Source organism: Myiozetetes cayanensis, unplaced genomic scaffold (assembly GCF_022539395.1).
Source record: "Myiozetetes cayanensis isolate MyiCay16 unplaced genomic scaffold, myiCay2020 scf10, whole genome shotgun sequence".
NCBI lineage: Eukaryota > Metazoa > Chordata > Aves > Passeriformes > Tyrannidae > Myiozetetes > Myiozetetes cayanensis.
The window spans coordinates 2421315-2446881 of record NW_026086605.1 but is presented as its reverse complement, the minus strand read 5'-3'; the positions used below and the strand labels follow the sequence as shown (position 1 = coordinate 2446881).

At 45.2% G+C, this 25567-nt stretch overlaps 1 protein-coding gene across 8 annotated transcripts in view; it reads right to left on the bottom strand.

Moving 5' to 3' along the window:
• TACC2 (transforming acidic coiled-coil containing protein 2) overlaps window positions 1-21866 on the bottom strand; it is a 91005-nt gene extending 69139 nt beyond the window's left edge. For all 8 annotated transcript variants that reach the window (XM_050335099.1, XM_050335155.1, XM_050335108.1 and 5 more), the window contains exons 1-3: window positions 21823-21866; window positions 6704-6829; window positions 129-260 (exon numbers count right to left, since the gene is read on the bottom strand). In XM_050335099.1, coding sequence (XP_050191056.1) covers window positions 129-260; window positions 6704-6829; window positions 21823-21851 — 287 coding nt within the window. In that variant the 5' untranslated portion in view covers window positions 21852-21866. The remainder of the gene's footprint in view (window positions 1-128; window positions 261-6703; window positions 6830-21822) is intronic.
• Between the last annotated feature and the right edge of the window lie 3701 nt (window positions 21867-25567).

Below are 25567 nucleotides of genomic sequence, written 5' to 3'. Positions count from 1 at the left end.
GTGTTCACATAACTCCACAAAACACCTGTTGAAGTTCTTCAGCCTCCCTCTTTCACACTAGCAACATTTCTTAAGCAAAAGTTGTACAGACATGGAAATGCATTGTAAGATGTGAAATAACACCATACCTCTTCTTTTCCCCTGTGGAAGCCTCTGTTTCTTGAGCAGGCAGTTCTACACCATCACCAGGGGCCACAGCCAAAGGTTCATCCTCAGAAACGGGGTTGTCAACTTCTCTGCAGCTGTCAGGCTTGGAAGTGCTGCAAAACAACCATTAAAAATAAGCTGACAAATTTCTGAAGTGCCCATGAAGCTTTAGGGAAGTCTCCTTAAAGGATGAACTTGGGTTGGATCTGTAAGGAGCTCTAAGGGGCACATCAACCACTCCCAAATTCCATCTCTCTCCCACCTCCCACAAATCACTTCTTCCTACAAACCTTATCTCATTTAATTTCTCAGATGACCACATAATCAGTAATACTGCAGAGTTTTGACAGCTCTTATAGACCATAAGATGAAGTGCCAGAGAAATTTAACTATATATGAAATTAGTAAAATAAATAAATCCCTAATGACTGCTTTGCAGTTCTCACACAGCCCTTTCTCCCCAGTGTAGAATATAAACATTCAATTAACTGACTTGTCTTGTAGGAAAAAAAAAAAACCAACCTAAAATCTGGGACTATAAAACTCTCTTACTTTAAAAGCTCTCCCTATGCTGTAAAACCAAACATACACCATAACCCCAGAACTCATCACACGAATGTTAAGATTACAGGACTGTAATGCTGCTGTATTTGTTAATTCCTGCAAGTCCCTCTGCTCAGCAAAGAGCCACAAGCCCCACACTCAGAAGCAGAACAGTAACCACCCTGCTCCCCTTGGTCTTGGCCACACTCATTAAACCACTGACAGAAAAAGAACTAAATAACCAATGACTTCATGTCTCAAAAACAGACACGGTGTAGGGTCTTGTCACACCACAGTGTCCCTTCCTGGGCACCTCTGACACACCAGAGGGACACAGACGTCCTGGGGCAGCAGCCACACACAGCAGCCTCCCTCCTGCCAGCTTCTGCTTCCTGAGATACAGACACAAATGTTTATGGAAACGTTGACGGAACCAGGCCTTGGCTGAGAAGCTTCTTTTAGGTTTCCTGAACTAAATATAAACTGCTATCTTAGCTACTCCTTTTAAAAAGTTCTCTCTGCCCTTCCCCCAGTAATTACACTGGAACTGTAGAAGGTAGATTAAATTGTGTTACTAATTAAGGGTTAATAAGGTTCAAGGACAGGCTGTTCCTCTGTTTAGAACCAAGTGTGCAGAGAACAAGCCTAAACCACATCCCTAACTTCAGTTACAACACACACCAGCATGAGAACAGGTATTTCCCAAAGTGCTTGTGCACTGAGTTACTCAGATCACCAAAGCCCTTTCTGAGAGTAGTTTACCTTGATTAGCTTATATCCATGAAGCTGCTTTGTGCCATATGGTATAATTACAGAGTTATTTCTTCTGAGAAAACTTCTCTGCTTTACAAGCTCACTCCTTCCTTCCTCCCTCCCTTTGCCCAGTTTGTCCAAACTGGCCTGACACACAGGTTAATACAAATAAATAAATAAATAAATAAATAAATAAATAAATAAACAAACAGTGATTTCAAAGTAAGCTGTTTCCCTTTTCATGCAAAGGCCTTTGTCCTTTGCTAAAAATGTCTTTGTCCTAATATAGCAACATCTATACAGAGGCGATGTGACTATATAGGGGCACACGGAGAGCAGTGAAAGTAAGATTTTAAAGCTAAAAAAAAAAGTAAACTGCTAAAAATAAGTGAATGCTGAACATCTGTTTGGAGAGGAAACAAAGAATTGCAAAACCCAGACAATTCACAAGAGGGCCCAGCCAAGTAAGAGGACCAAAGGCATACAAAAAATTATGGTCCTGGTGTTGTGCACACAAAGCCCTCCCAGTTACCTGCTCACAGTAACACCTGCTTCCCTCTCACACAGGCCCAAATGACCACCTGCAGCCTTTCAGCTTCCCCATTTAAGTCCTTCCACATAAAATAAAACAATTTCCAGATACAGAGTTTGACTAATGAATGTCATTCCTAACCCTAAAGCAAAGCTTGCTATCAACACACAAGCATTTTTATAGGAGCTCTGCTCCCTGGCCCTCACAAAGCACAGGGCTTACTTTCACAGGCTACTGTACTGTGTGTGTTAAAATCCACAGCTAATTTCCCTTCTTCTTTCCAAGCTTCATTTACACCACCAAATCCTGGCTTCCCACAAAGGCCACTCCTGCCAAGCCTCAGCTGCCTTGCTCGTGCTGTCGCTCTGGGAAGGGATCCACAGTACCAAGAAGTGTTGAGTGAGGCCATGAAAAGCAGGTTGTGAGACTAATCACCCCAGGCTGGGGCTAACATTGCCACATCATTACTTTGGCACTGCTCAGGAGGGCTTGCAGGTGGAATTGCAGCAGCACAGAGCTCCTGGTTATTGCCCATCATCAGATGGGCAGTACCTGCAGGTGGGTGCTGCCCACAGTAAGCTCTTAGGGGACAAGCAGGAGCAGAGCAGCTCAGAAATGGCTCAGATTGAAAAAAATTATAAAAAATAAAAAAAGAAAAAGAGTTAGGGTAGCACAGAACAGCAACCCTGTCCAAAACACAGACTGTAAACTCTCCAGCCTAAGACTGCATCAACTCAGGTGCACGTATCAAGTCACAGGATTTGTATCAGATCAGACATGAAGTGGCTACATTAAAGCCTCTCCACAGCTCCTACTAAAACAAGGTTTCCCTTTAAACTTGTTTCCCAACTGGTAACATTCTAATGGGTGTAGCAAGAATACTACCAAGAGAGCCAAGTCTTCTCAGTGCACAATAAGCTATACATTGACCAATCTTTATCCTGTAGAGTTGAGCTGATTGGAAAACAAACATTTTCAAGCACCATCTCTGTTTAAGTAAACCTCAAAAGTCACTTTCTGACTGTCTGTGTGTACAGGTAACCCTGAGAACCTCTGCCTGCCTGTGGTGCTAACACTGAGGAGCACAGCCCGAGAGCATCACAACTCCACAGGCTGTGAACTGCGTGGCCAGGAAAGGTCCATCTGCAGACAAAGCAACACAGCTTTTGGTGCATCCAACACCACCGATTACAAACTCCCTATGACAGCTTAATGTGCATGACAAGAGCTGGGGCAGAGGTTGATGCAGGGGAACACATTATTTTGTATTGCCAGCTCAGGTTCTGCACAGCTTCCACTCCCCAGTATTCAAGACAGAGGTGCAACAACTCTCTCTGGTCTGGACTAAAGGCCACAGCAGCTCCACAACCTCAGCTGGACATTAAATGCAAGAGCAGAAGCTTTCCTTAGCATGAGGCAGGCACCAGAGTGAGTTGCCCTGACTGATAGCTATGGTCTCACTATAAAGAAAATTCATACAGCAAGCACTTTCCAAGCTGCCTTTTTCTTTCCTGGGCATTTGCAGGTTTGGGGTTTTTTCCCCACGAGACAGGCAGGAAGTTGCAGGGAACAGATAAACACTGCTCAGAAATGTTTCACACCTCTAAGCACGGAGCTAAGCTGTGGTTCTTGTACAGCTGGGGCACTTATTTGCCTTCTCTGCCTTTCCAACCCAAACATTCCTTATATAACACACAAGTCCTTTTGCAGAGCTCTGCACCTGCAGCCTAAAGAGAAGGCTGTGTGTAGCCAAAATTTCTCCTAGTGCAACGTGTACTGGCAAATCAGAGCGAACTTGGCCTTTCACTGCTAAACAGAAATGCTTGGCAGGACAGCCAACGAACTTTTTACCTAATTCTTTTCAGGGCACTTCTTTGCAGATACAGTAAATGAAATCTTACTGCACAGATGATACCATGTTGTCCCTGATCAATATGTTATCAGCAGGAGAGAGGCAGACAGTCATCCTCAAGAAGCAAAACAAAGATTCAGTTTCTTGACTGGACAGATGGAGGGACAGCCTGATCTCTTACCATGCCCTGCCATCTGGAAGCCATTGAGCACAAGCTGACCCCCACCTTACACACACCATTATTTTTCCCTGCCAAAGTGCACACCATCTGCATTATGTGACACCCCTGACGTGGTGTGGAAATACACATGATGGGAAATACACAGAAACAAAGGGAACTGCTTAGTAAATAACTAAATATATTGGGGGAAACACTCTATAATTGCACTTTACTGCAGACAGACTGAATTAAACATCATGCTATTCAGCAGCCCTGGCAATGTCTCCAAAGTCCAGTGCAGAGGTACCCAGAAACATCCCATTACATGTGTTGCATTAGAGAATGTTATCCAGACATATTGAAAAGCAGAGGGGCAGTGTTTCTACATAAAATGCCAAAAAGGAATGCTTCAATATGATCACCTTACCTATACAAGCAAAAAGCTGCTCCATCACACAGGCAAATAGTTGATGAGGGATAAGGCAATGACACAAAACAACAAATACTGAAGCTCCTGGATAAGAAAAGCCCAGTCCTTACTGTGAGCATAACCCCACGTGTTTTCAGATTCATTTGCTACCAACAATCACTTTGTTCCCAGTTTGGGTCTGACCAAACCACTGGGAAATCAGCAGAGCTGTTACTGCAGGGAGAAAGCAGCACCATGACTGCACCCACAGGAGATAAAGGAGGGGTCCAGCTGCATTGATTTAACCCCTCTTCTGCCAACCAGATGCACCTGGGGGTGGGCACATGGTGGCAGCTACTGGGTTTCTCACTGCTGGGACACCAGGAATCCTCTCTACCAAGAGAAGCTGGCAAGCAGCAAACCCCTGGACAGGAAGGACAGGTGCAAGGAGAACAGGTAGGCTTTTATATCCGAAGCTGAGCAAGGATGCAAAAGAAAGGAATAAGAAAAGCAAACAGTACTGACAAGAGTTAACTTATGCGGCATTTAAAAATAAACAAAAGAATTAAAACAAACAAACACAGAAGAACCAGTTACAGCCAGCTTCCCTCCAGTTGACAACTGTGTATTTCTCTCTCAGTTTCCTAACTGGAAAACTACCTACATCCACACTGAATATCCCTGGTCTGCAACTTTTTAGTGCTGAACCCTTGCAAAAGTCCTGGCAGCTCCCTCGAGGTCAGGATATGGAGACAAGAGGCTGATCCTGCAGCTGTTGCACAGTCCCTGTGCCCTCACCCCTACTGGGCTCAGCCCCTCTGGATGGGGCAACCACAGCCCAGCACCAGCACTCACAGCCTGTGCTGCTCAGACGGGGCAAGGAACCCCCAGACTGTCAGACACCAACCACAAAACCTTTTAAAGACAGGAGTTATGAAGTACTTCAAAAGAAAAGGTGTAACATAATTAACTTGAAATTCCAGATTCAGATGAGAGTGTGAACAGGGTGAATTCATGAGGTTTACAAGAGGCAGTGAATTAAACCACTTGAAGATTGCTCTTCCTAAATGTTTCCTAAGGTGGCATTTAATCACAGACAGCTTGTGTGCCTTTTTCCATGCAAAAAGCAAACTTCCACCCTAAGGGCACAGAATCTTCTATTTTAGACTGTGGTCCAGAGCCCATAAATAAATCTTTTTGGCCCTTTTTGGTGTTAGCCTTTTTTTCCTGCCTGTACATTCAGAAAGTAGCTCACAGCTCCACCTCAACTACTGCTCACCCTTTTCTAAGTGCCTCGCTACTATGGCCAACAATCCATTAGCAGAAAAAAACAGAATCCACAACAAAAAACACATCAGTAACCCAATTACATTTGTTAAAAACAAAGAAACACAACTCTCTGAGTAAAAACTTACAAGAACTGGAAGAAATCCACATCATTAGCTTTCTACTGTAAGCTTCTCTAGATCATCTTACTCCAAGTGTAGGAAAAAGTTTGTTTTTTCACAGACTCACTCAGCCAGTCACTAACCAGCCTGGGGACTGGTGGCAGACCAGTATGGGCTAAACAACAAAGTCACCCAGCTTTTAAGGTGGATTGAGCAAACCACACAAGGTCCTTTCTGCCTTTGATGGCACGTTATTGTGACTTCAGCTAACAAATTTTATGCTAGCTTAAATACACTGTGTATGTTTACACTCCACTGAACTCCCAGAGATTGAAGGGTACACATACCCTACAAGGCTTCCTCTATTGTTGGCAGTTAAGACAAGTTTATATGCCCAAAGATCCTGAGAATCCCTCTGCCACCAGCACAAATAAAGCAACAGTTTCCCTTCCCAGTGCAAGCAAAGACAGACAAAAAGGTCAGAGTCCAACAGAGATGAGATACCTGAATAATAATCAGGGCCTGCTTTATAATCAACATTATCCTGTTAAGGAAATTCTCAAAATTACAGAAAACGAACAAAGGATCAGTTACCTTGTACCAACACAATTAAAAAAAAAAAAAAAAAAAGTATAAGCACCTAAAAAAAACACAGGGTGTATATTGCACCTTCACATGTCACGACCCTGCTGTGTGCTGAAGTGATACAATCTCAGGGAAAGGTAAACAGCATCTTCCTTTGGAGCTTTTGATAAGGGGGGATGTAAATTCTGGCACAGATTTCTGCTGACAGATGTTCCACAGATGTGTATCCATCCAAGGAGAGTGAGAGCAGCTCCTGAGCCAGCACTAAGAAACCCCCAGCAGCCAGCAGGTGCAGCCACTTCCCCCAGCTCCAGTGCCTGGCTCTGGACAGTACCTGTGTGGAGTCAGCTCTGCAGCACCCACGGGGCCAGCATTTCCAGACGCTGCAGGAACGGGGAAGGGTTGCTCGGAAGGATCGAGGGGAGAAGCCAACTGTGTATCATCACCTGGCCCAGGAGGGCTGCAGAGAGAAAAGACATGGAAAAAGGCACTTTTAGAGGTCTGAGATATTGCAGAATTACTTTGCTTTGCTGTCTGAACCCCCAGACTTTAACATGTGTGTGCCAACTCATGTGTTAGGGAAGGCAGCAAAAGTTGGTTTTGTTCACAACCCTCCTGTTCCTACAGCACTGAAGCCTCTGGATTTTTGTCTGAGTTACAACTGCAAATTAACCTCACTTTGATTCTGATTATGAAAAGTGAAGGAGAAATTGAGCTAAACAAGAGAAATGACAAGATTTCCTGCCTTTGAAACCACGTAAGGAGCTCAAGATTAGCTTTCACCTGAAGCTGTCACTCAGCATTTGGCATTTCAGCTTAAAAATGAAAAGCCCCAAATCACAAAACTCAGCTTTAACACGACCTTGCCTAACTTCAAATCCAAAGAACCAGTATGACTCTCTACCCCTGTTTAATTCTGGATCAAAGAACATAACACAGAGTTAAACTTCACTAAAATAATATTTGCAGTGTTTGCTGCCATCTGAATACACTCACACTTCCCATATTTTATCTGAAGGATTCTGTAACATGTTCACGTGGGAGAAACAATTACAATGCTGAGCCATTAACTGTCCACATATTCTCTGGTTTAACCACACCTGAGGGCTCAGCCTGTTGCAGCAAACTTTGAGCCAAAGTTCTAAAGTCCTCTGGCTTATTACCAAAAAGGGACCATTTTTCACTCCTTGCTGAGTTGCAGATACAGCACAGACTGGGGTGTCCCCTCTGCTTTGCCTTCAAATGAGTGTTTAGAAAGTAGATCTTGACAACAGCACTTGGCAATTTGGTTTTTTACATACACAATAAGTAAAAGGAGCAGGTGTGCCTCAGTCTGGTGAGCAAGTGAAGTGTTTGTCCACCACCATCACATCACAGCAATTTCTGCAGTCTGTGGACAAGGTAACCTGAAACTCAGGCTTGGGGAGGTGATGGCAGAGCTGCTCCTTTCCCAGCCACCCTGCTCTGTGCAGCACGAACAATGAAGCCATCCAAAAGCTGCTCAGACTAGTTCCACAAGTGACATTCCTGGGCATCACAACCACTGGGCTCACAGGCACCCACCACCAGGTCCCTGCTGTCACTCCTCTGCACCCACCAGCCTTTCAGGCCAATTTGTTTCTCTCTAAAAAAGGCCACGAGCTTGGGTCGAGCCTGGAAGAGGATCTACATAAAACTGCTTCCAAATTCTACTTATGACAAGCATGACTGGAATACTTTTCAAAGGAAAATACCTCACAGTTTAATAAGCAGTTGCTTACCAACAGCTGCAGCAAGCACACTAAATTCAGCCCCAAGACCAAGGGGTTCAGCCTGTTATTAGTGTGTCAGAAGTGAAAGACACTGCCCATCGAGTGTCCTTAGGCTCTTGGGTTTCACAATTTCACTTTTAAGGCCTCTACTTATCCTCGAAAAGAGATTTTCCAAGTCACTCTTAGGAGGCAGGTATGCAAATAATAAAGTTTCAGGCAAAGCTTGACCCATACTAACCATTAAATACCAATGAGCAAATGAGAAATAACTGCATAAACCTGTGTAATTTCTTCTGTTTAAACACAGCAGGTCTATGTAAGAAGGTTTCAAACCAAGGTAGAAATTTGAGATATGTACAGAAAACACAACCTGGCACATGTGGACACAAAGGCAGCAAGGGCTGGGTGTTCTGGTGGGTCTGTTTGCTGCTCTCCTCCTTTCAACCATGAGATGCAAACCTTAAACCCCCTAACTTCATAGGCAAGTTTCAAAACACTTTGACACTGGTGCTGGAGACAGAAGACAGCTACAGGTCTTGGCATTTACTCCCTGTCCATGTTTTTCCAATCAGGAGAGCTGGATGTGGCTCCCTTTGAACAGGCAACAATAGCTCCAAGTTTACTCCAAGGGAAACCAATGTGCATTTCAGACTCTGCTATCTCCTAGTCCCAAACATTTGGTTGCTTTTAGTGAGATAATGGGAAGATTTATAGATCCTGCTCTTACTCCAGAAATCTCTGGAAAATGGCACCAACAACTGCAAGGCAGGGTTGAGCTCTCAATGCTCTCATCACCCTCTCTTTTGTTTTCTTCAAGAAACAAGATGATGCTCACTGGGTACAGCAAGTCAGACAGACAAAATCCTCCACAGTTCATACTTGGTTTGCTAATAACCTGGGCCAAAGAGTCAATTTTTTGAGCCTCAGTTTACCCATACATAAGAAAACATACTAATAAATCCCAGGGAAATATTGAGAGGATTTGTTATTTCTGGTAAGTTCTTGCACTGCAATCCTTTGGAAAGCAAAGAGATCTAGCAGCACCTACACCCATTCAAATTCATTCGTTCAAACACATCATACCTCATAAAATTTGATCCATTTTATTAATTCCTTCTTAGTAACCATTTTATCTCTTCCTATTCTGTTTTGTTGCTTATACTTTAACCACACTCACTGGAATAAACTTTATGTGTAGAAAACCCAACAAAAACCTCTCATAGTAACACTATGCACCTTTGGTATTTCTGTTCTTTAGAAGTCTTTTCATGATTTTGGGGGCTCCTGTGACTATGACTTAGTGGAGAAGAAGGTAATAAGCTATTTCCTATATAAGAAATCAACATTACTGGTATCAGGAACTAAAACTAAACTTGTTCAGGAAACAGCTCAGAAGTGCTGCATAAGATACAAGGAAAGGATTACAAAGTTTAAAAAACTCACCTCTTTCCCTCCTCTCTCCTTCCTTGCCCCACCTCCCCCTACACTTCTTATGAAGTAATTTGAAATCGATTCAAATATCAACAGAATCTTAGGACAATATGAGATGCTAATACTGAAATGGAAAGTGTGGCTTTATAGATATAGCAGAGGTTTTATTTTACCAGCTAAACACACACTCACAGTCAAATTTGAGGAAATATGCTGCCTTTTGTAAACCCAACAAAAGACTTGCTTATGCATTTAAATATGTAATTTTGGAAAAAAATCTCTCAGGTTCCTTCTGTACTCGGAAGAAGAAACGATGCTTTAAGTGCCTCACATCAGCAGTTTGTATTTAGACTGGGAAGGATCTGCTGCCCACCTCAGCCAGGCTGAGCTGGGTGTTGTGCAAACTCAGCAATGAAGGTATCCAGGAGATGAACTGGCATGTGCTAATTAAAAGCAAACAGAATCACTGTCATACAGGGGGGTTTGACGCACAGCATTTGCATGGCAGCATTTCTACACTTGGGGAAGAAAGACATTGCCACTCAGACACCAAAACTGGCTCCTGGGGGAATCATTCCAGTGCCTGGGATTTACAGGCTCTTCCTCTGAGCGGGACTGGAGCAATCAGCAGAACAGGTCTGGGTGCTGGTGCTCAGAGCACCCAGCAGAGCCAGCCCAGCCCAGCGAGGTTGGAGCAGCCCCTGAGTCACACCTGAGCCCAAGGGAGGGACCTGCCATCATCCTGGCCAAGCAGCAGGAACCACCTGCATCTCCCAAAGTGCCTGCAGTCCACGTGGGAACACGCGGCTGCCCGGCTCCAGACACCGGGCTGTGCTTCCAGCAGCGAGGGACTCCCTTCCCTCACTGCGGATTTCCACGCCAACAACACCAGAAAGGAAAACAAACGCAGAAACTGCGCTCTGGAGACACCAAAGCATTTTGTGAAAGGCTTCCTGAAGGCAACACCCCACCCTTGAGAAGCAAGCCCAGGAAGCCAGGTGGTGCACAGCAGCTGGCAGTCCCCGCAGGGAATTCCAAATGACCTGCCGGGGCAGGAGAGCGCTGTTTCTGTCGGGCATCCAGACCCGTGACCACGGAGAGTCGTTCTCAGAAACGATACTTTTCTGGCACTGCTTGTGGAAATCCTGACAAGATAGAGAAGTTATCTTGGCAGGGGATGGTGTTTAGTAACACATTACCTGAGGGCCGGCACTTCCATGCTCACCCAACCCTTCTTGCCCAGAAAGCCCCTAATTCCTGTGATATGAGTACCCAGATTGATCACTGATTTGTTTAGTTGTAACAAAAAAATAATTTTTTTTTTGCTTGAGTGTTCTACATTACTGTGGTCACATTAAAACTTAGGGTGAGTTAATACAACAAACAAACACAATTATTCTAGATTAAAACACTTAATGGGACCGAAACACGCGTTACAGCACTACTTCCACTGCAAGCTAAAAGAGGGACGACAGAAAGCCACATAAAAGTCTCAGAAGTATAAATCATTCCTGCACGGGATGAATAAGCATATTTGCTGCAATAACTGACAACCATTATAAAAAGCCCATCACGTCACCACCGAGCAGCTTTTAGAGCCTGGGAAGGGCTCTCGGTCACGTCCTGATGTCACTGCTACAGGATTTCAAAGTTCCCAAATTCCAGCTAGTGAACCTGAAGCAGAGGTTTCTCGTAAGGAACAACACACACGGAGTCTCCCTGCTCGAGTAGAAACCCCAAACCCAACCAGAAACCGTGGCAGGAGCCGCAAAACCATCCAATCTTTTAAGAGGAGTAAGGAGAGTTAATCCTCACCCAGAGCTGGAGAAAGCGCCGTGGGAGCAGCAGGAAAAGTTTCGAAAAGTTGTTCAAAGGGGAGGGGGAAAGGAGAGGGAGAAAAAAACTTTCCCCCTCTCAAGTGTCTACTTACCAACGCCAGGAAATAATCACCAGCTTTCCTACTCCCAGTCATCCTCGCTTCCAACACAACACCCCGCAACAGCCCCTCGCTCGAACAGCAGCTCCCTCCGCTCCCACCATCCCGGGTGGGGACCAGCGGCTCCGACAAAACCCCGCTCCCGGCCGCGGCAGATTTTTGTTTTTTGGGGGTGGTGGTGGGGGGGCGAGCTCTGGGGCGTACAAAAGGCCGAGGAATAGGAGCCTGGAGCTGCTTCTCGGAGGCTCCTCCCATGAGGCTCCCCGAGGAAAGGCCGGAGCGGCCGCGGCTGCCGCGCCCCGTCCTCCCCCGCCGCCCCGGGGCATCCGAGCGCCGCCGCGGGGGGATGCGAGCTCAGGGAACAAAGGAGCGGAAAAATAAACAACCGAAATAAAAAGGAGCACGAGAGCCCCCCGAACCGGCTCCCACGTGGGTTTTCTTCCTCCTTTTTTTTCCCCCTTCTTTCCCTTTTTCCCCCTCTCTCCCGTTTGTTGTTTTTTTTTTACGGTGGAATTTCGGAGTTTTCCATCTGCTGGAGGGGTGGATGCAGAGAGATATTAAATTACGGTGCGTGTAAGGCTTAAAGCACACGCAAATAGCTCCTAACGTTTTATAATGTGTTCGGCAACTTTTAAAAAAAAAAAAAAAGTTTCAGGAGGTAGGAATGGTGTTTGGCCCAACCTTAGGGATAACTTTGTAGAATGTTTTCAGGATGCAGAGGCAAAGTTTTGAACAACTTTCACTGAAACTTTATGTGTTTATGGCTAAACAAATAACATATGTTTAAATCTAAACAAAAGCATTTTATTTCTAGTCTAATTCTTGGGTTAAATTCTAGTTCACAGGTTTTCTCATAGGTTTCTTTGCCTGCCTTCTTATAGGTTAATCTTCTTCCTTTATGGGTTCCTTTTCCCTGCTTTCTTGTGGAATTTTTTTAATACACTTTATTACAGGTTTCTTTTCTCTACCTGCTTTCTTATAGATTCTTTCATCTGCTTTCTTACAGGCCTCTCTACCTTCTTTCTCATAGGTTTCTTTACCTATGAAAAAATGGAGTATTTTTAATTAGCTGCCTGCCCTTATTAATCTCTCATGTTTCCTATGGGTTTATTACAACACAAAAGAGTGGCTTTACAGGTAATTAGGTCCTTGCATGGAGATGCACCAAACTGCATATACGAGCTGCCAGCACCCAAGGAATTAATGAGTCTCTACCAAGAGAGATCATTATCATGTTTATAACATGCCATACAATAACTATAGCTTAAATGTCTATAATACCCATCCCACAGCAAGAGAGTTAGCAGATTCATTGCTTACCAAATGTCCAATCGAGATATTGCAGATAAAATGCTGGGATTACAGAGATTTAATTTAGCTGAGTTAGTTTCCCATCTGACTCCCTGTCTCCAAGCTCTTCAACTGTGGTGTCCACCACACCCTGGGTGACAAAACTAATATTTCCTCTTCTTCAGAGCTCTGTCCAGACCCTAGCAGGACTGTGCATCTCCTTTTAATGTTAGGGTACAGTAATCATACTTGGTGGACCTCCCAAAGCATCAATTTAGAGCTGGGCCAGAGGGGTGAAAAAGTATTCATCAGTGTTTAATGGGGTTTTTTTTAACTCTTGGACTGTTTCTCCTTCTAGCCCTTGTCTGATTTTCCTATAAGCAAAAGGAGGGAACAGATTTTTGTTCAGGTAAATTGTGTGTTTCAGAAGAACTTTCCCATCTAGCCCGGAAGAAGGAGACAAGGATTTCCCTACAGTGTCCTCACTGCTGCTTTTAAGAACTCAGAAACTTGCACAGGAAATAAAAGATTATCCCAAATGATCCCCAGATGAAAAATCAGACACTGCAATGGATGAAAATGCTGAAAAACATGTAGACTGCCAACATCACCTGCAAGGTCTGGCTTATTGAGGGGCAAACTCTGTGCATGGTACAGGGAGGGTTCACTTGGTTGTAGAACCCACTCTGACAGCAAGAATTCAGATGAACCTCAGAGTTAAAAGTTTGTGGGGAGAGCATCTCTTTCATATCCTGCCTCCCAGGCAGCAGGAAAGCAGCCATGGAAAAAGTTACTGTGATTTTTGATACGGGTACAAGCATTCAGTCCCCCTCTCATTTTGGGGGGCATTGACCTCTTCTGTCATCTGGAAACCATTTCACAAATAGCTTCTGCAGGTATAACTGCCCTGACGGGGAGGGAGACCCTGGAGAGAGGAATATTCATTAAAATAAGGTTTTATTTTCTTTGCTAGCAGCACTTCAGTCTGGCACAAAGCTGTGGCGACAGCCTAGCTGTGTTCCTGCTAACAGAACCAAATGTAGCATTTTTTGGAATAAGATGCCCGTTTTTCTCAAGGAACATGCCTGTCCCTGTTTGTTCCTTGGCCTCTTGCCGTGCCAAAGCCCTTTGACCTCCCATGAAGCAATCTCAACCCACCTTTGTCACAAAAGCATTGCAACTTGTCTCCCAGTGCCCTCTGCAACTTAACCTCAGGGAACCTGATATGCTGTAAGTGCAGGAACGCCGTGCCGAGGTGTGCCTGACCTGCCTCGGCACAGGGCTCGGGGGAGGAGAGAGGAAACCAGCTGAAAAGCAACAGGAAAACAAGAGATAAGCAGGGCTAGAGAGACAATGACAGGGCAGGGGTGGCTGTCAGGGTGCAGGGACAGGCTGGCTGGGGCAGCCACAGATCAAAGGAAAGCCTTGCCAAGGATTTCTCCTGAGGCCAGAGCTGGGCTGGAGCAGTGAGTGTGCTGATGAGAGGGACTTGACATCCTACAGCATGGCTGTGCCCTTCCCTGGCTCCCAGGGAACAGTTAGGTGGAAAGAAAATCCAGAAAGCATCAGGATGGTGTGTACAGGGAGGATATTTGTTTTAAATGTAGATCATAGAATCACAGAATGGTTTGAGTGGGAAGGGACCTTCAAGATCATCTTGTTTCAACCTCCCTGGAACAGGGACATCTTCCACTAGCCCAGGTTGCTCCAAGCCCCATCCAACCTTGGACACTTAGAGGGATGGGGCAGCCACAGCTTCTCTGGGCAACCTGTGCCAGGGCCTCCCCACCCTCACAGGGAAGAATTCCTTCCTAATATTCCACCTAAACTGCACCTATACCCTCCTGCAGCCAAAGGCTTGTCCTATTCCTGCATGGCCCTTTAAAAAAAAAAAAAATCTATGTGTGTAATTTGAAATTGTTCTCTGTGAAAACTTAATGCCCTTCATTAAGGTTATTTTGCAACAAACAGAAATAAAGGTACTTCAGTTTGTTTAGCCTTAAAGAGGAGTTTCTTTTTTGCATTTCCTACCCAGGGGTTCGTAGTTATTCACTCCACAAAAACCACAGGCCCAATTAACTGGGGAGCAGCCTGGCTGAGATAGCCAAGCCACGTCTGTAACAGGCACCTGAACTTTATATTTCCACTACTTTCCACACACAGACTGCCCACAACCGTCATTTGTGGTGGCTGGAAATTAGGTTGTGCATTTCCCAGCAATTTTGATCGGTGAGGCTTTGGGATGGCTGTCTCTTGGAATTCCCAGACTTCTACCTTAACCTCCTTCTTTGGGGAAAAAAAAAAGTTTAATGTTAACCCATTACATCTTGGAGGATCAAAGGGATGGGAAACTGCCATTCTGCAAATTTCCAAATAAGTGAGATGGATTTTTAGAAGACCCTAGGCTAGACTCAAAGCCTCACAAATTCCAGGGATAACTTTTCTAGCAAAACAAGCCTATTTGGAGTTTCTAGCAGAAGAATAAGATTTGAAGAATGCTGGATGCAACATAAGTTTCATGTACAATCACAGCATTCAGGAAAAAAAAAAAAAAAGATAAGATGTGGAAAGTCTTGGAGACTTTTAAATATCCAGCAAAACGAACTCTATGTTTTGACTCATTTAATGACATTGTTAAGAAAGGGAAATGGAAGTTTTAAGTGTCCATTTATTTCTTTTTCCTTAGTTGTTAGAAACTGAGCAATGTATTCAAGCTTTTTGCTTTCATTCCAGGAAACAAATCCAACCTTCTCTGTCTGCTGCAGAGTTATTCTTAGCTGGCTTTGATATTTCTATCAGCTAGGAGAGCATAACAATGTTATCATGCTTACAAATTCCAAAGATTTTACATAAGCTAGTGAGTGCCTTAGAAAAAGCAAAGAAAAAAAAGAAAAAAAAGGCTTTATTGATTACACTGTTTGTGTTTCATCAGCCAAAGGAGCTGGGAAAAACAGGCTGGAAAAGAATTTTAAAAAGCAGCTTGATGAGTTTCACGGAGCATACACTCCATGTTTTCCAGAGCACCTCCTACAAAGAGAAGCTGAGATTGGCAGGTTTGGGGCTGGAAAACACCAGGTACTTGAGGCCAATGAATCCTTTAAATCCTACTTGCCTGCATAGAGCCCTATCTTCCTAATTTGATTTTTTATCCGTTGAAACAACCAGACACCCCCCTTATTTAAGCAAAATGGGACAACTATGGGTAAGGTGCTTGTAGGATGGTCTGGGTAGAAAAAGATCACAGGACCATTCTCCTGGGCTGATCAGTCATAGGCTCAGGGCTAAATTCTTTGCTGCTGTCAGCCCAGTGGAGCAGAGATTTTGGCCCAGCATTTACCAGCTTTAAGACAGGCTGCAGCTGTACCCTCCCCTCACACAGCTGTCCTCAGAGGAATGTGGGAGAGGTAAAGCAAGTAAATTAGTGACATTAAATTAGAAACAACCTCCTGGAGTCCTGGGGCACTTTTGGACAGCTGGTTATTTTACTGAGGACAATGGATGTGTGGAGAAGATCCAGAACAGGGAGAGAGGGCAGAGGAAGGGTTAAGCCTGGCTGAACAAAGAGGAGATGCCCAGCACATTTCAGCAAGCAGAACAAGATTACCATAACATACTGGGGCTGCTTCTTCCCAACTGCACAGAGTGGTGGCCCTCAGCATTTCAGAGGGACCTCAGAATCCAGAACCACCACACCTTTGAGTGAAGCAATTAACGTTTCTACCCTTATCATTGCAATTTGAGATGCAGAGCTTCTTACACACCAAAGAGACTCCACTGTGAGAGTTAAGCTGTGGGGGTGAGTGTAGCTGAACAGGCCCAAATAGATACATGGAACATTTTTGCTTTTTTCCAGAGTACTTTTAAGGTATTGCAATGCCATAAAAAGCCCCTCCTGTTGTTAGCAATGCCTGTGTGTGCTTCCATATACCTGCAAGAAGGGGAAGTCAGGAACTATGGAGTTCTGGCTCTTCAAAGACGTCTCCAGAGGAGTCCCTGTTGAGCAGCATTTAGTGCAGTGCAAGTGTGCCAGGACACAGAGGAACTGGAAGGAAGCCACATCCAAGGCATGGAGAACATGCCTGTGTCTGTAATTGCTGCTCCCAGAGCTGCCCTTGGAGGGGTTCAGAGCTGGGGCTAATCCTACTTTGCATATTCTGTTAGAAACAGGGGCCATGGAACAAGCTCCACGGCATCCAATTTTGCAAGAAGCCAGAAGATTTAGGGTGGGAACTGAGAGAACATGGGATCTGTAAGATATGCCAAAAATGACTTTGACAAAATAGGCAGCTTACTTGGAAGAAGCAAGGTTGGAAAATACATCTGGTGAAATCTACTCAGACAAAAAAAATAATCCGAAAGTAATTTTTAATGTAATGAGAAAAGAAGACAAAAATTGATGCTGAAACTCCCTGTTCAGACATTGCACGAAGTATTTGCAGTGTCCATGCTGGATTTCTTCAGCAAATGCCTGTGTTGGGTTGAATAAATGTAATGTCTTGAGAAACACAGAAGGATGTGTGAAAACAGAAGCTCATGCATCATCCACCCATGTCAATACCTTATAAATATGTGGCTCAGGTTCTCAAGAGCGTTACAGAATGTTTTCAGTACAGCAGTTGGAGACAGAAGTACCAACAATTTGGCAGGACCAGAGATGATCTACTTCTGGACTTCTGTGTAGCACAGCAGAAGTAAATAAAATTTAAAAAATAACCAGTGTGGTCTCACACATCCAGTTTTCCATTGGCATGTGTTTTGGATACAGCAGGGCATGTTATCAAATCAACATTTTACAAATACTTCATAAATTTCATAAATATTTGAATGCTGCCTAAACCAGTGGTCAGTTCAGTCAATGGAATCCACTAGAATAGTTGGCAAAACTCCCTTTAACTTCCTAGAAGGCAGTGGGAGATGTTTATTTAAGAGTGAAGTTATCTTCATTTTACTCTTCCTGAACAGAAAAATACCAAAATTAAACATCTCAGACTTCACACAGATGAAATTGCCCCAGAACTCCCCATCCAGTTAATTTAGTTCAGGACTGCAGGCTGAGCTGCCTGCACCTCCAAAAGCACAACTGTACTAACAGCTGCACCTACTGAGGATAGCAATGAACAGCAAGATGGGAGGAAAATAAAGAGAAAGAATTCAGATGCAAAGGCAGAAGGGCAGGAGAGACACATAACTCATTTAATTTTGTGCATTTCCTTTATGTGTAAATCCCCTCCAGCTATTTCTCCCTTTGCTTTGTGATCCTGAGATGCTGCACACCTGAACCAATTTTGAAGTTAAAAACCAGGGAAATAAAGAGCTGCATAACCACTGTTTTGACAAGTTTCCTTTTAACTCCAGACTCTTGTTTGCAGCTGCTAAGGACACAAAGCCTTAGTGCTCAAAACCCACTTGACTGATCTGAAGAGCACTTCTACATCCCCACCTCATCCAGCAAGACTGCTAAAATATTTAATACTGTATTTGCTACACAGACAAAACAGACCAAGTCAGTACTTAGTAAGGAGTGAACGTTCTTTCTGGAGTTACTGAACTCGCCAATTTTTGATGGCAAGAACAAAGTATGAAGCAAATTCAAAAGTATGTCTGGGCCAACTTCAGAGATCTTGTCTGACCTATGCATAGGATGTAAAGAATGTTTTTCAAGTAGCTTTGCTGACTCCAACTGCTGCAATGTACTTCTCATACAAGAATAGAGTTTAGATTTGTAAGTGATGTGAGTCAGTGCAGCAGAACTCTCCACTCTCCCAAAACATGGGTGTCACTGCTTGTGCTGTTTCCTCACTGCACACCCAGCCCCAGCATCTCTGAGAGCCTGGAACACCCAAAGGCCTGTTAACAAGCTGAGCCTTTTGCCAAACCAGCAAATCAGGGAACGATGCAACGCGTTCTCTGTACCTCACAGATGCACATCTGGGAATGACTTCACCAGCTCCGCTTCAAAAAGCTCCCTCAGTACTTTTTCCAGGAGACAGCAGCAGTTTGCATGTACCAGACAGCTGAATTGCAGGAAGTTATCAAAAAATCAATGCCACCTCTAAAAACCCCTAAAATGTTGCCATCATCTCCAGTTTTGCTCTGTGCTCTGCTTGGTATCTGTCACAGGCCAGGATGCAAACAGGGGCACTTCAGGGCCATGAGGACTCCCTGTGTACACAGGAACCTCCATTCTCTCTCTCTATGAAAGAAAGATGTGTGGGTTACATTGCAGATGTGTGGGTATCCAATGCAAAAGGAGGAAAAAAAAAACCCCAACTCAAGTCCTGGTCTTCCTTTCCAAATAAAACTCCCACAGCAAAATGAAGGAGCTGGATGCCCAATGGTAAGCAGGAAGAAAGACATTTTGATGCCCAGATGTGTCCATGAGGAACAGAGGTTTTCAGTTACAGATTCAGTAGAGAGAGTTAAAAACATCAAAACCAGCAAAAAAAGGGGGACTTTTTTACTCCTTTTCAGTGCTGACAGGGTTGGCAAAATCCAACCCTTCCCTGCTTCTGCAAATAGCACAGGAATACTTCCACAAGAAAGGGGAGGGTAATGCTTCAGCCACAACCTCCACAACAAAAATAATTGTCCTTTTTACTGAAGATTTGAAGGGAAGTCATTGGTGCTGTCCTGTTGCCTTCAGGACTCTCCTTATGAGCTGACCAGTGCTCTACTCCTAAAGGAGGTGGGGGCAGGAATGGCTGCAGGCAGTGCTTGGATCTGCTGTTCATCTCAAGACCACCCTCCTCCCACTGTGCAGCCACAAAGGGAAGAAATTCCTCTCTTTCCTCTCCAGGAAGAAATCCCAACAAGGCTTTAAGAGTCAGATCACACAGCTTTGCCCCCTCATGCACAGCTCAGTGTGGTTTCAACATGAGGGATCATGTAAGAGATGAAGCTATACAGGAGCAGCGGAGGGGGAAGAAAACAATGCTGAAATAATTCAGCACCCTCTTCTGGAACCAATTCAGAACCATTTACTTCCCCTAAATATAACATACTTCTAACTGCTAAATGTTGTGTGAGCTGGGTAGGATTCTTTATCCCTGGAGTTCTTTCCATCAGGTCCATATCCCCACAGTCAGCCTCTTAGAAACGTGCACCTGATTTTGCATGTCTATAACACTTTATTCTCTGTAAGGATGACAGGGCAATAAAGCACTGCAAACCACTCAGCAGCTCAGACAGCATATGGAGTACACCTTGACATTTAGTGATACAAATCCAACTTTAATCTCAGAGGAAAACTGGATTGGTCAGTGTATTGGACCTGATAAAGACAGACCAGCCAGCTCAACTAATGCTTTCTGCTTCTCTTTTATATTATCAATGCATATTCCTCTAAGAAACAAGCCTGATGAAAGCAGAGGCTCCTCTGCACCTCTGAGAGCCCCCAGTGCTTCAGCCTTTGGGACAGTCACAGTCCAAAAGCAGCAGCTGCCTGCTGATACCAACACTCATGCTGGAAAAACAGGTGATAATGAATTCCTGAAGCATATGCAAGTATGAAGCAACCACTCCATGAACTGTCAGCAGCTGTTTCAAGAACCCTGCCCTGCTCACCACAGGTATTTATTTAAAGTGTGGTACCCACCCTGACATGGGACACATGCCCAGACAGATAGATGTGCATGCACTGCCCGTGGTCCCTCGTGGCTCCTGAGCCAGGCCATGCCAGCAATTCGTTTGGGAATTTCAAAGCTACCCACTGTAAAGCTTCCCATCCCATGAAGGGGAAAAAACCAGAAAGGAAAGGAGCTAGAGAGGAATAATGGGGTCTAATTTCCTTGTCCTTTTATAGACAGATCCTTAAAGAAAAAAGTCAGACAGCTGCCCAGGTTTCCAACACTTCCAATATTCTTCTAATGTACGTTCTGCTCACACAGTTAGTTCCTAATCAGCCTCCATCCCTAACTCACATACAGCAGGAAGAACTCCCCCGCCTTCTCCCAACAACAGAAATTCTTCAGCTATTTTCACTTACAGTATGGTTTTATCACCCTGACCTTGAAGGAATGTGGCAGTGAAATATTCTCCCTCCTTATTCAGTTTTTGGTATTACTTAGAAAGATTCCATCTCTGCAGACCATTCATTGATATTGTTTGATGTAGTTTAGCTGTTCCCTGTACCCTTCTCTCTGCTGTTGTCTCAGAATTTACAGCTCTTGATGCCTCCTCTGGTATGGGAAGGAGAGGGACAGTGTGCAAGGAAGTTGCTGAGGTTACAGAGGAAGCAGTGACAGGACTAGATCAAGGCAATAGATGGAAGGAAAGCACCTCTTCTAAGATCTTAATTATTTTCAATTAACTGCACATCAAGCTAAGAATTCAGACAGCAAATAGAAGCTCATTTAAAAAAAAAAAAAAAAGGGGGAATCTTAACTTTATTAAAGCAGTTACTGCTAGGTTTGGAAAACAAATAAACATAAAATGAAAAACAACTCTGAGGCTCCACAAGTCCCAGCTCAGAAGAACTCACATCTGAAACAACTCCGTGCCATTGGAAACGCTGAATAACGCAGTGATCAAAGGCACTGTCAGTGCAATTATAGTGTACGGGAGGATGAGAGGGAGGCCCAGACAACTCACAGAGTGAGTAATTGGGTTACTCCGTAGGCTTGTTTTTAAATACTGCTCTCCATGTGAATGCTGCAGGTCTCACTTAACTGGGTCACCAAAACTTTGGCAAAACTCTACTAACTTGAGGCTAGGAAGTGCTATTTGTATGCCTAACTTTAGGCTACGAGGTGTGAACGCTGGAAGTGTAAGCAAATCCACACAGGTAAGGGCAGGAATCTGGACTAGCAGATGGAACAGGTAGGAACTGTGCTCCTCGGCTTTTAGGACCTCTCTGTCCTTACAAATTATTTTTTTCCACGTAGTCTACATTTAGAAGCAACATATATTTAAGATACATTTAAAGAACACAGTAAGTGCTGTGCCCTCCCAGACCGCCCAGACAACGGGTATCTGCCTTGAAGATTGTACCTCTATCCACCCCTGGGGCCCTGACAACCATTTCACATAGTAATTCAAAGTAAATACCTTTCAGGAGGTAATCCTGCCACAGCCATGTCCTGAAGTTCACTGAGGTCAAGGCTCTTAGGCTCAGTTAATGCAAGCGGTGATAGCTTTCCTTTGGCATCCCGAAGTGAGCTTTCATGTTCTGAATTCATCTTGCTCGGCTGGTTTTCAGCAACAGCGAGATCTGCACGTGCAGAAGGCTCACCCTGCTCTATCACAGGGAGGGTTGGAGGGTGATTTTTGTACAGGTCTGCCTCCTGCTCTCCAGTGCTGGTGTTTATGGCTGTGTTGTCTTCCCCAGTGACTAACATCCTTGCAGTACCTGTTTCAGGGACGTCTCCAGTTTTCTCCTCACCTGCCTCTGCCGTGCCTAACACTGTGTCACTGTTCTCTTTACCATCTCCCTCAGTCATGCTGCTAGATCCTAGTTTAGAGTCAGCTTGCATGCAATCATCCTGGCTTACTTCATTTTTTAAGTAATCTATTAACCCGTGCATGGTCACTTTGCTTTCCTGCCGTGCATCTCGTGAATTTTCAGATGTTTCCAAGCATTCCCTGGTCACTGCACCGTCCTGCATCACCTGCGTGTCATCCTGAGGCTTAATGAAACTGCTGGGAACGTGTGTCCCCCATTTCCCTCGGGGGACACATCAAAAGTGTCTGACAGTTTTTCACGGCTGTAGGATCCTCCCGGGACAAGGGCTGAAGCGGCCATGTCAGAGATGCTCTTGGCAGCGCCTGGATCGCCGGACTCACTCCCCTCCTGTTCATTTGGCTGGGGATCCTGGCACCGTTCAGAAGCGAGGCTTACATCCTCCTCAGATGACACTGGTTCTGCATCACACCCCGCAATCAAGTGATTTCCCTCTGTGGCAGCAGCATCTCCTACATCGTCCCCGTGCCGTGCATCGCCCGCAGAGACAGCAGCTCCGGTGGGTTGTTGCCGGCTGTCGGAATACGCAGGGAAGTTCTCAGCTGCTGCCCCATCAAACAAAGCCGGTCCTTGCTTCTTTATCTCTAAGCTTATTAGCGATTCAGGATCAACGCCACCAGCACACACGCCTTCCTCTCCTTCCATCTCACTGCTCTCGGTGGGCTTGTCTGGTCTTTGCAGATTTCCCACAGCACATTCAGCAGGTGTAGCTCCATCCGAGCTAGGGACCACTTCTGAACAGCTACTGGGCTGCCTGTTTTCCTCAGTGTCCTGGAGACTTGCTGGTGGCAGCTCTGCCACGGTGTTTTCTCGCTGCAGAGATTTGCCCTGGGCAGCTTTGCAGGAAGTCTCAGTAGCTAAAGATAACTCTTGCCCCTCTGATTCTGAGGTGCCCTCGGGAGCTCCTTTGTCCGCCTTGTTTGGTTCTGAAAAGTTCTCAGCACCACAGAGTTCTGCTGTATCCTTGGCCACTGGACTCTGCTTGGAGCCTGCATGGTTTTCAGACAAAAGCTGGGGTAATTCAGCACTCAGTGTGCTGTGGACAGTTTTCTTAAATATCTGGCTGATGTGCTGCCGAAAGTCTGGGATGCTGGAGCCAATGTCCAGAGAGCTGCAAGTCAGAGCCTCATGCTCCCTTCCAGAGTTCTCTGCAGACTGCTCAGAAATACTGATGTCTGCCCTGGTTATGTTATTATTCTCTTTTGAAAGCTCTTCCATTTTTTCTGTATTCCCAGGTTTCCTTAAGATCTCACCGTGCTTGTCAACTACGCAGATATTGGTTGCAATTTCCTCATTACAGCCTTCTTGTGATGATGAAAGGCTCAGTAGCTTCCCTTCTGGAGTAGAGAGAGCTAACAGAGACTCTGCTGAACTGTCACTTTGCTGCTCTTTGAAGTTCAGCTCACTTTTTGTTTTTTTGGATTTAATTGCAGAGATCTCTTTCTTCAGCTTCTCAGAGCTGAACTGTGATAAGTTTCCAGTTCTCTGCCCTACATTTAAAGTCTCTGGCAGGGCGAAACTTCTGTCTCCATCACCCTGAAAACTTTGGTCTGGACAGTCTTTTTCACTCCCCCACACACCTGCCACAGAGCTGTTTTCTGAGTTTGCTGTTTTACCTGTGCTTACCCTGGCTGAAGGACCTACATGAGCTGACACCTGAGGACCTTCTAAGGTGTTTTGGCATGCTACAACTTCCAGTTCATTATGTAGTGATTCCCCCTCAGTACCCCTGTCTGTGATGTTTCCAGGCTGCTGGCTGGGGTGGCTGAATACAGAGGTCTGGGTAGAGAGGGCTGTAACATCTGCTTGACAATAACCAGGCTGCTCTGCTGTCTTTTGAATGCAGCTGGATTTATACAGTTTATCAGTGGGAATTACTTCCCCGTGTGCCTGTGATGGTGAAGGAGATCCTTGTGCCCCTGGACTTTTGTCAGGCTTCATATTGCTTGTTTCTGTCGCAGAAGCACTGTCCCCACAACTTATCTTTGTGTTTCCATCTTTCTGGATGATTTCCCCATCAGCAGTCAGAATATTTTCCGAGTTTTTGCCATTAATGGCGTTTTCTTTTGAGTTTCATGATGAGATATTTGAGGATCATTTTTCTCAGAATTATCAGAACTATGTCCTATTTCTGTATCACTTGGCAAAGCCTGTGACATGTTAGTGGCACTTGCTGAATCCTGTGCCCCTGGAAGAGTGTTTACAGCAGCAGCACAGCTCTCACCAGTATTATCCTCTACCCTGCCTGGCTGTTCATTCTTGTCAGATTCTTTACAAAATGCATTGCTCTGACATGCTGCTTCATGCTGTCTAGCCGAGATCAAAGAATTATCACTCTGCTCGGGCTTGTCTGAGTTTTGCTCACTGCAGCAGATTTCCTCTGCCTTGGGATGGCTTTTGTTTTGATGGTTGCAACCTTGCCAATTAATCGCGGTGGCACCAGAGCTGCTTTGCTGCTGCTCCCTCCTGCACACACCCTCAGCACTGCTGTTACCCTGCTCCTGTTCTTTTACCCTGTGCGAGTCACATCGAGGCAGTGCTGGACCCGGCACAGAAGACCCTTCATTGAGGTTGTTTGGAGGCATTTGTGGTATGCTGCTGTGATTATTGACGTCCAATGGCCGTTCAGGTTGTAGCGCCCTTCCTTTGTGTTCCTGATCATCTGCCCCTGTGACAGCTGCCTCAGTGCTCTGGTGCTTCTGTTGTTCAAGTCCTGTGTTTGAATCCTGGCCAGACACAGACACCAACTGCTCCACTTGCTCTGCTTGGGGAAGAGCAGTTGGATCACCTGCATTTTCCTGCAGCCCTCTGATCCCGCGCTCCAGAGACTCTGAAGAGCCGCACGCGTTGCTCTCAGAGGAGCAGTTGTTTGCAGGGATGTGGCTGCCACCCCCTTCCTCCACGTGCACTTGCTGAGCAGCAAGTCCTGAAGCACCAGCTGCAGCTTCAGGGGGTTCTGAGCAAACCTTCTGCACATTTCTGTGACTTTCTGCAGCCACTTGCTCCAGCTGAGCTTGCACCGGCACATCCGATTTGCGTTCACTTCCCAGTGCCAAATCTTTGTCCTCCATGAAACTTTTCACTGCAGTCTGCTGCTTCTCCTCCTGTTGCTTTCCACCCCCAGCACTGCTTGGTGCAGCTGCAGGTTCCTGCTCTGGATCTCTGCGAGGCACTTCAGGGATGTGACTGTTCTGTGCTTTGGTTTCCAGAGCCCAGGAGGCCTCCTCGGTTTGTGCAGCCATGGGATCCACAGTCCCTGCCAACTCGTCTAAGCCCTGGAGATCAAGTTTTAATTTGGGCATTTTTGCACTTTCTCCTGACTTGCCAGAGTTC